This window comes from Drosophila subobscura, chromosome U (assembly GCF_008121235.1).
Source record: "Drosophila subobscura isolate 14011-0131.10 chromosome U, UCBerk_Dsub_1.0, whole genome shotgun sequence".
NCBI classification, from domain to species: Eukaryota; Metazoa; Arthropoda; class Insecta; order Diptera; family Drosophilidae; genus Drosophila; species Drosophila subobscura.
Genome location: NC_048534.1, coordinates 5,325,771 through 5,336,393, shown reverse-complemented (window position 1 = coordinate 5,336,393; position 10,623 = coordinate 5,325,771). Strand labels below are relative to the sequence as shown.

The 10,623-nt window shown below is 41.1% G+C and overlaps 1 protein-coding gene and 1 non-coding gene across 2 annotated transcripts; one reads left to right on the top strand and one right to left on the bottom strand.

Moving 5' to 3' along the window:
* The first annotated feature begins 6,318 nt into the window (after window positions 1-6,318).
* Window positions 6,319-7,177, top strand: LOC117902318 (CD209 antigen-like protein E). Its single transcript, XM_034813606.1, has 2 exons — window positions 6,319-6,403; window positions 6,467-7,177. The coding sequence occupies exons 1-2, from the start codon at window positions 6,332-6,334 to the stop codon at window positions 7,121-7,123; spliced, it is 729 nt and encodes a 242-aa protein (XP_034669497.1). The 5' UTR covers window positions 6,319-6,331; the 3' UTR covers window positions 7,124-7,177.
* Window positions 7,178-8,376: 1,199 nt separating this feature from the next.
* Window positions 8,377-8,522, bottom strand: LOC117902826. The gene has a single exon (XR_004649426.1). It is a non-coding gene; the product is annotated as a U2 spliceosomal RNA (small nuclear RNA).
* Between the last annotated feature and the right edge of the window lie 2,101 nt (window positions 8,523-10,623).

The window sequence follows — 10,623 nt, the reverse complement described above, 5'->3', positions numbered from 1 at the left end:
TGACATGTGTGTGGAGTGGATCGATTCGGATACGGATACGGATGCAGAATGAAGCGGAGCCGAGCGGAACGCACTACTAGGGGTATGTCCTGCTGCGGAGAGACGCGCTTATGTTGTTTACTCGTTGACGGTCGCGTTGAGTTTGTGGCAATCACCGCACATCAACCAGCAAATTGCTCTAAACGAGTCACCCACACGAGAGAGCGAGAGCGAGATGCTTCCACAAATCAGAGACAGAGAGCGAGAGACACGTTGCAGATCCTGGCAGACGGGGGGAAGGGGGTTGAGGTTGCAATCCACCCTCGCCGCCAACCCCTGGCCAGTGCCCAATGCAGTTCCAGGCGGTCCGTTCCGTTCCGTTCCGCTTTTGCGGTGCCCGCTTAGACATCCAAAATTCGAGTACTCCACGGACGCTGCTTCCTCCGAACGCTGCTGCGAAACACACCCCCAATTTGCATGTGGCTCCTGCTTTGGGGGTGGCGGGTGTACTCTATGGTCGTCTCTGTCGCTCTGTGAAATTTGTCAGTGCTGGCATCCGATCCGCGTCGGGGGAGCCTCGATTACCAGTAGGACCTTAACTAGGTTACGACAGACCCTGGGAAAATGCATCCATCAGAATGGGAATGGGCATCAGAATGGGAACGGCAATGGGGCATGGACATGTGGCATGGGTTGTGTAATTTACGTGATGCTTTTGTTTAATTGACCCATGTTAACCGCAAATAATTTGCACAACTATGTGCCACGACAGACGCACACACGCTCGCACCTGTCCCGTCGTTCTGCCTGGTGCCGCCATTTTGTGGCGCTCCCCTCACTCTGCGCTCGCTGCTTTGGTTTCCTGTTTCCGGTTTACGCATAATTAACGTGTCATGGCCGCCATTGTTGTCTGAATGATGTGCATGCATTAAATTCATTAAATGCCACAATTATTATAATTGAATTAAAGATTCACGGCAGTAGGAGGGATGCCATGTTCCCTGCCTCCGTGGCTCTGGCTCCTTGCTGCCTTCGCTCTGCCAGCCCACTTTCTTGGTCTCTCTTGCTGCCATGGCGCCTGCACAACTGTACCTAATGAGCTGCTTCTGGTCCTTAATGAGGTGCCCCACGAAACGGAACGGAACGGCAGAGCGCTCCAAGATGTTCGTTCGCTTCGCCTACATATTTGCGAATTTTTTCCCTCGTTGTTGTACCAAAATATGTACTTGGCTGTAATTCAATCAACATAGCCATAGTACACCCACTGTTGGGTTGGGTATGGGTATGGGTACGGGTATGGGTTGTGCTTGGGGCAGGAGGCGTGTTCTTTGCTCATCCTAAAGCCCAACCAATCAGCGTGCAGCACTTGTCAGGGTTGCAGGCAATAGCTATTCATCCTTGTTTGCCCCACAGCAATTGATGAAGCCACCCCCCAAAAGGATGTGAGTGGCTGTGGGATGTGGAATGATGATGCCTTTTCTGTGTGCAAGGAGGGAAAGACAATAACGACACGGCAAAACGGGCGATGCGACCAAAAAAGCAAGACAAATTTGCTCGTTTTATTAATAAAATAAGTCACGCAAAGTAAGTCGAACATCATTATTAGGTTAAAGCCCTAAAGCGGGCGCATTAGGGTTGGGGCATGCCATTGCCACTGGGTGCCCCGGGGAGGTGGTGTTTTGCCAGACAATATGGTAGAGTGCGAGTATCTGCATCATATCTGTATGGGTGCTCAGAGAGAGAGAGAGAGAGAGAGAGAGAGAGAGAGAGAGAGAGGGAGAGCTTTCTGGATCTGTTAAGACTTTTAGGAGGTGGCTTGAAACCTTTCAAACTTTTTCAAATATTTAAAAAATTTAAAAACAGTTTGCAACATTTAATTAACTTGGAACACTTCAGCGCACATTTCTGCTAATACTAAAATATAATAGTAGTCTTAGCTACCCTTAGTACCTTATGCTATACTTAGCCTTTGCTGGAAGCATTCAAAAGAGATTCTTAGAGCCACTCAACTGGATGCTCGCTGCAATCCTTAGTGGAGAACCACTTCTGCTCCACCTGGCTAAAAGCACTTAACATGCTCATCCGAAAAGAGGGGAGAACCCCCCCCCCCACTGAACCCACGCTTAAACCAGGTAAAGGACCTCACTACCCACTACACACACCACTTTGTTGTCAGCCCCATTGTGTTATCCCGTTGACACAGGAACGTGCGAAAGAGCGTTTGCGTTGTGAAAATTCTCTTAAAAAAAAAGATTGCAGTGCCTTTCTTTCTTTCAGTTTTTTTATTGATTTTAGGTTGATTTTTTGTTGTTTAGAGATTTTCATGGCTTCTGCCCTGCCCTGCTCCGCCCTGCGATCGTTTAGTCTTCTTAATTTGTGTCTGGCCCTGTCCTGTCTCCTATTCCATTGTTGCACGTGGCAGCCGTCAAACAAGCTAAGCCTAATTTTTATAATAATAAAAATCTAGCTGCTGCAGCTTCGTGGCATCAAATTGCACCACTGCCACTTTGTGGTTACCGTCAGAGCAGAGGAACACAGGCGCTCAGGCACACAGGAGCTCAGCAGCTCCGGCACAGGCCGCATCTTCCTCGGGGCAATTACAACATTTTGTGTCAGTTTGCCTGGCAAATCCTTTTGTCTTGTCGACAAGGATGATGTCTTTTGCTTGTGTATACTTTTTTTTGTTAGCATAATTCCCTGAAATCAAAGCTGAAGTGTGTCAATGATCAGGTTACACGTAAGGTCGGGGTCGTCATTCGGGGTCGTGCTTTTTGTTGGGGTGAATGCCATGAGGCGGCGGCGTCGCTTCTTAGATCCGTTTTCCGCATTTAAGTTTTGATTCTCGGTAAATTAACTTTTGATACAAGATAACAAAAAACACATCTTTAGGACTGCTACACGGGCGCACAAGTGGCTACATCCTTAGTGGGTCCACAGCAGCAAGTGGCATTTCCTTTTTGCGGTTCAGGGAACACAAAATAAAGGGAGGGTGCTGTAGCTTTTAGAATATCCATAGACCCAAGAAATACGATTGGTTTTACACGAAGAAATAATAGATGAATTGCTTAGAAAAATGTTTAGAAATTGGAAACTAGGGGATTTATTTTTGGGAATCGGAAATGAAAGGTAAAAAAACATTTAACGGTCAACTCTTGGTTCCCTTTATAATAAGTCGACATTTAATTGCGGCCTTGCCCTAACTTCTTAACGCTCCCAAAATTCCAAATGCTGTGCTAAAACGCCTCATTATTATATCAGCACACAAACTCCTGTAGTTTCCATTAATCTTAAAATAATTATATAAATTTCGCACTGTTAATCAGCTCTTGTGAAGAAAAATCAAAAAACCCCCTAGATCCTCCGCTTAGCAGCATTTAAATATGAAAAAATATGTTGGCTGTAATAAATTGCCTTGTAACGCCCATTAAAAGTGCCATTTCCGGGCCAGTTCACATTTTGAAGTGGGGGACTCTCAATCCAATTTTGTGACAATTACGCGAGGTGAACTCAATTACAGAGCTCTGGCACAACTACATGCACTATATGACTGTGGAATCAAACAAATGTATCAAAATATCAGCAATGCCTTCCCGGCTCTGCTCTGCCAACACTCTGTCGCTGCTGCCTGATAAAATCGGCAAAATGCCAGCAAATTACAAACTGCCCCTTCGACAAATCATCGCGTGTGCACATATTTCGTTGTAATTTAATATGTGGCACGCGTTTGGAAAACTTTTCTCTTTGCTCCTCCACTTACTCTTGTGCTGCTGAAATTTCGTTTTACTGGGTATGCAAGAGTATGCTGGGTAGGCATTGCTGTTAGGCTTTTTTATTATTTTCCATGACTTTTACTTTATCTGCAAGTGGGAAAAAGTCTGTGGGATCCTTATTTATCCCATTATCCCATTATTTTCTTGTGTATATAAAAAAAAAATCATTATCTAGCTGTCTTTAAGGAATCATCTTGATTCAAAAAATTTAAAAGGCAAAATAAGGTGCTAAAATATATGGTTTTACTCTTCTAATGGGATTAGTATCAAAGATTTTTAGAGATTTATTTCTTCAATGAATAAAATCTACTTTGCATTACAAAGTTCAATTAAAAGCCTTTTCCTAATGGACACATCTTGGTCGTAACACACCCAATATTCGGTGAATTTTTCTGTGTTTGTCTTTTCAACAAGGATTCTGTCGCTTTGGCTCGGGTCAGGATTGGGTCTGGGTTGTCCGGGTTCATCTACAATTGTTGCCAATGAGAGCAATTGTGTACCCGCAAGGGGTGACGGAATGGCACGATGGAATGGTCCTGCCCGTTGCCTCTTGTAGGGTGGTGCATGGATAATTGCATTTGTTAGTGCTCTAATTGTTTGGGCCAACGGAGGGAGCGGGAGCGGGACTGGGAGGGGGTGTGGCTGGGTGCACAAAGGTTACTGTGCCTAGGATCACAACAAGAGAGTTTTAATAAGCAGCCGAGCCCCCCGACCCAACCCGAACCGACCCGACTCGACACCCACACAATGGCATAATAAATGCAGAAAAAGTGGCTTATGAATAGGAATGCGAATACCCTAGAGATGGAAGGGGATATTGCGTGTAAGAGTGGGTGTTTTTAATGATCCTTAATGCATAGAAAGACTTCTGACAACCATGGCAAACCCCACAATTAGTATGGAAAATATGAAATTTACTATTACTTAAACTATTAAATAGTTAAGGATCTGTGCTGATTTAATTGAAGGTATGACTGCTGCGGATTGATGATTGATTTCTACAATTATTTTGTACTTAAAATATTAATGAATGGCAAGAAATTCATTTTGTAGATTTAATTAAGGTTCAAATTTGGTAAATCTATGGTAAAACCAATTATAGCTGATACAAAATATTGCAAAATACTGCACTGAACTTGCAGAATCCTTTAACCTTCACCTCTGATTCCATAAATGTTGAATCTAAGAATAGAAAATTAATGGGATGGGCGACCAAAACATCCTCTTTTAAATGGCATATAAAGAACAAAGTGTTTTAGTTACTTTTCATGGGTTTTCTATTAAGTGCCATACAAACAAAAACCTGCAATGTATTTATTATATTAATAAATATTTTAGGTGCATATCTATTTTTTCATTGTCAAAGTATTCAAAGTCTCGTATATTATAGTTAGTGTCTAATTTGCAAATTTTGAAGTGTACAATCTGTTTTACATTCAGTTTTTCTTCAGCAATCATATTGTCATCGCGTGCTCTTTAGAAATTAAATTTCAACCTCCTGCTCTTCAGCAATCATATCTCGACGTTCTGCTCTTTGGAAATCATGTCTCGGCCGTGCCCAAGAAGTAAAAGAGCACAGAAAGGACACAGCAAAGAAGTCATCTACTGATTTTTGCCCATGCTGAAGAATTTTTTTATTTTTATATATTTATTCTAAAATAATTGCCAACACGTGCCCTATCAGCGTCAATCAAAACCCAAACAGAGAACTTAAAAGACAGCAACAGAGAGACAGAGAGAGAGAAAGAGAGAGCAGCAGCGGGGAGGATGTGAGGGTAGCGAGAAACTGGAAAGAGTCCTTCGAGCAGAGGGTTAAACGTTTTCGCACTTATGCACATCATTTAGTGCATTCACCGACAACCCGCATACAGGGAAACAAACTCCAGCCCCACATCCACACACACGTACTGTGAAAATTATACACTAGGAGAAAAAAATACCTAATAACTCGGAAATGAAATTAGTATAACGAATTTTTTGCATTTGATTGAGTTTTAATACTTTTAAAGTTTCTTTTTTTTGTGTTTACCCATGAATCTCACTGTGTTACTATTCGCTTATTATTTGATTTTCTCGCAGTGCATTTGTATACCACTCGGGTGGTTGTTGAGTGTCCGCGATAAGTAGCCGGCTAGCAACAACAAAACAGCATCTGATTTGGTGATAACGCCTACACCACCCCACCATCCTCCAGTACTTCTGGCCCGCTGTGCGTTTCTGTGGCAATTTAATCAAATTAATTTTCTCACGTGTCGTGAGGTCCTCTCTGCTCTTTTGACACTCTCTCACAGCAGGTATCCTGCAAAAGTCCTAAACATTTATTAAAAAAAACTCCACGGCTAATAGAACATGGACATATGGCCGCACATCGGGTGGCACAGCTCTGCCGACAACGACTTCTTTGAAATGATTTTTATTAGCCAACTGTAATTGGCGGTTTCTATATTCAAATTCATTTTTATCACTTGATCTTAATTTAATTTCATCAAAGTTGAGTTTTTGGGAACAGAACAAATAAAAGCATTGTTTTTTATATACACAATTTAGTCGCTTTTTAGATTGCGTTCGGTGAGGTATTAGCCATGCGGTGTTCCATAATTATATTTGTATTATTTGCGATAACCTTTGGGAGAACTCGGTCCCAGCATTGTGATGTGAGTGCAATATTTTTAAATTGACTGACTAAATTGTAAGAATATTGCGGATCCCATCAATAGGTGGATGAATCTGAACATAAGTGCGGAGGATACTGTTACGCAGCTGTGAAACCGGCCCTGGAATACCTCGCCATCCTCCAAAAACGTGTGGCGTCCTACGAGGCCAATCAGCCTGCTGACACTGCCTCGAAAATTTTACTAATAGATGAAAAATTGAAGACTTTGGAAGGACAGACGGCCATCCAGGAGGAATTATTAAATTCAAAAATACAAAAATTGGAGCAACAGCTTGCATCAGTGCAGGAAACAATATCAAAACTGAAGCCTAAAGTTTTCGAGCCATTCAAAAAAATAGATTCAAAGTACTATTACATAGAACATGAAAATAAGAAAACCTGGCACGGTGCTTTGAAGAAATGCCTTGAGATGGGGGCCCAATTGGCAAGTGTGCAAAACGAGAATGAGATGAAGGCACTTCGCAGCAGGCTGAAGCCTCACCAGAAGTATTGGATTGATCTGAACGATCTAGACAAGGAAGGAGAATTTATTTCGGCCACTACTGGTGTCAAAGGAACATTTTTCCACTGGTATAAAGGCGAACCCAATAATTTTGCGAACTCTGAAGATTGCGTCGATCTTACTTTTGAGTATGCAATGAGCGACAGATCTTGCGATCAGACTCATTACTTTATCTGTGAGCTGTCGTCTGTGGATTGAACCAGCGCACAACTAAATAAAAATAGTAGAACATTTTCTTTGGGTGGGTAAAAATTTATCATTTAAGTTAAGCTAAACATCTCTCTCTCACAGCTGGTACCCTGCAAAAATCCGGACTATTTTATTACATATGTATGTACATATTTCTAAGGCTAATGGAACAGTGTGGCACATCCCTGTCTCCAGCGACTTAATTGAAAAGATTCTTATTAGCCAACTGAAAAATGAGGATTCTATATGTACATTCATTTTAATCTGTTGATCTCAATTTCATTTCATCGAAGTCGAATTTTTTTGAGCACAGAAAAAGTAAAAGCATTTTCTTTGTATATATGCCCGAGTATGTGCATAATTTAGTCGCCTTGTAGATTGCATTCGGTGAAGTAATAGCCATGCGGTGTTCCATCATTATATTTGCATTATTTGCGATAACCTTTGGGAAATCTCAGTCCCAGCATTGTGATGTCAGTGCAATAATAATTTTATTGACTTCAAAAGCGAGTAAAGTCCTATGAGGCCAAAGACCTCACAGATACTCTCTCAGAAATCGACCTAATAGATGAAAATCTAGAGACTCTTAGAAGACAGATGCAAAAATTTGAGTCCTATGAGAACAAAGCAAGAGTCCACTTTGCCGTAGTGGAAGAAATGTTAGAGAATTTGGGAAGACAGATTCAGAAATTGGAGTCCCATGACTCCAAAGACACAACAGATCCTGTCGCGAAAATCGAGATAAAACTCCTCCGAAAATTGGTTGACCTTCGATCCACTCGAAAGGATGCTTAGATTTATCTGTGAGGTGTCTTAGAGAATTTGGGAAGACAGATTCAGAAATTGGAGTCCCATGACTCCAAAGACACAACAGATCCTGTCGCGAAAATCGAGATAAAACTCCTCCGAAAATTGGTTGACCTTCGATCCACGCGAAAGGATGCTTAGATTTATCTGTGAGGGCTCGGCACGCACATTATATAATTATACAAGGTGGTCTCGTCGGCTGCCAAACCGTTTCGTCAACGCGAGCATTCGCATTTATTTACAGCATAGTTAGAGGCGCCGTTTTGCCGATAAGACCTCCTTGTATAGTTACATCATGGGCACGCAAACATTCACGCGATGCATTCAGCACGTACTTATAACGTAACGAAGACAGGATAGGGGCCGTGCCGAGCCTTTGCTTTGGATGATTAAACTGGATGGAAAACTCAGTAAAAATGGTAGAACATTACTTTGGGTATGTGAAAATTGATCATTTAAGTTGGGCTGAAAATTCCGGCGGTACTGTAATACCGGGCCAACCCGCGACAGAGGTGGAGCAAGCCCCTAGCACTCCGTCTGATTGTAAAAATCAGTTTAACATTTGTATACCCGGTACTCGAAGAGTAAATAGGGTAAGTATATTGGCCTTGTTTTCTCATGAATGTATTTTTAAGCTTTCCATGCAGCCCTCGCTGTCTTAACTTTTTTACATATTTACCTCCAGGGCCTTTTCGTTTTTATACCCGGTACTCGAGGAGTAAATAGGGTATATTGTATTTGTGCGAATAACAGTTGTATGTAACGCACAGAAGGAAATGTTGCCGACCCCATAAAGTATATATATTCTTGATCAGCATCAATAGCCGAGTCGATAGAGCCATGTCTGTCTGTCCGTCTGTCCGTCCGTCCGTCTTGTTGAGCGCCTGGATCTCAGAGACCATAAAAGCTAGAGCCACCAAATTTTGCATCCATACTTCTGTATGCTCACACTGTTACAAGTGTATTTCAAAAACCTCCCAAATCTAAAATTTTGAAGATAAAAGATAAAAGTTTTGCAGTGGCAAAACCCACCCCGTCCCGCAGCTTATATTTGTTTTTTGCAAATTCTCTCATTCACACTCTGCTTCGCGCAGTGGCAGAGGCCTCTGCCTCAGACACGTCTCTGCTTCTGCCTCTGCCGCGTCTCTGCCCTAACTCTGCAGTGTGCTGCTCTAGGGGAGGGTGGCGAGCTAAAGGAGCGTGTTAGCGTAATTAGTGTTGTTGATGGAGATGACAGATGAAGAATAAATGTAAAATTTGACAAATAACCGCTAAGGTGCAGATGTAGTACTGAGTGCCGGGTATAAAAGTTGTGACGCGTAAGAAACGTCTCACACGTGCCTTCTCGTTCGATTTAAAATTCTCATCTTCCTCGCCTGGCTCTGGTCGTTGAAGCTCTACAGACTCAACAGGACAGTTCCTGATGAACTAACGCGCTCTTAATCATTACCGACCATGAGTCCTAATTGGACTCCAGCTTGTCAATATTTTATTTTGAACTCATTGTCTCAGATTTCACGTAGATATTTTCAAATAAAACAGGCCATTTTTTGATCATAAGGTTGTAAAGAACAGAACAGTTAATTCTACTATGATTCATGGGACAGGGATTTACTTTTGGGGTATTCGATATTTAGACATTAACGTATTGTATAATCCAACAGAAACTATCAGTTGTTAAGCTGATAAGAACAGTATTCTACATTTGATCTTAGAAGCCGAAAGTGGCCGAAAAGCGGCTAGAGCCAGTTGGAACTTAGAAAGATACCGATTGCGTTCAATTATTTTTGATTACTTCAAGGGCGTTGGGATTTCAGAACTCATTCCAGGTTCTGCAGCCGTTAGGTTGGGCGTAAGGGAATATATTTTGGAACATTTACAGATTAAACCCCGTCTTAATATAGGAGCCAAATCATATGGAACCCATTAAGTATCAGCGGACCCTTCCCAACTTTAAGTAACTGAAATATATCAATTATCAAGTAGTTTTTATAGTTTCCTTTTATTTATATGCCATAAATTAGTGTGTTGTGTGTAATGTTTCATTATAAAATATGTTAATGCAAAGTGTGTCGTCATTCCATGCCATTATCCTTAATTTCTCATCCTTACAATTCATCTCCTATGTAATCCAAATGATTGATTGATTGATCTTTGCTCCTTTCATAAATAGTTTTTCATAATTTTTTGTTTTTTGTTTTTCTTAAAGCGTTCTTTAAACATTTACCGCTATCCTCTTCCTATCCTCAGTCGTTAGGGGTTATACTATTATTTTTTGCATTCTTTAGTTTCTGTTTTGTTTGATTTTTATTTTTTATCAAAATATATCAAATGCTAACTTATGTTTTAAAGCTTTCTATTTAGTTATTGTATTACAATTCTGTTAATTTCCATTTTGTTTTCTTTTCCTGGTATTTTCGTTTGAATTAGGCGATCAATATATAAAAAAAAATTTGGCAGCTGCTTCTGGAGTCAATTGAAAATGCAATTTTATACGAGTATATTTGATTTGATTTTTGTCTGCTTGTCCGTCCGCCTTTAAATATATGAGTATGTATGTGAATATGAAATTTATCTAGTAGTCAAATCTAAGCACTAGCCACACATTAAAATTCCTTTAGTTAGTTTCTCTCTTTACTCTTTAGCTCTCGTATGAGTTTATTTGAAAACATTGTTTTGATTGGTCAAAGATGGGTCTGAGG

What these genes read in the sequence shown, in the direction of transcription:
- LOC117902318 (XM_034813606.1), top strand. Translation starts at nt 6,332, where the DNA reads ATGCGGTGTTCCATAATTATATTTGTATTATTTGCGATAACCTTTGGG. An exon ending in CTCGGTCCCAGCATTGTGAT is followed by an intron (nt 6,404 to 6,466) that starts GTGAGTGCAATA and finishes TCCCATCAATAG; the next exon opens with GTGGATGAATCTGAACATAA.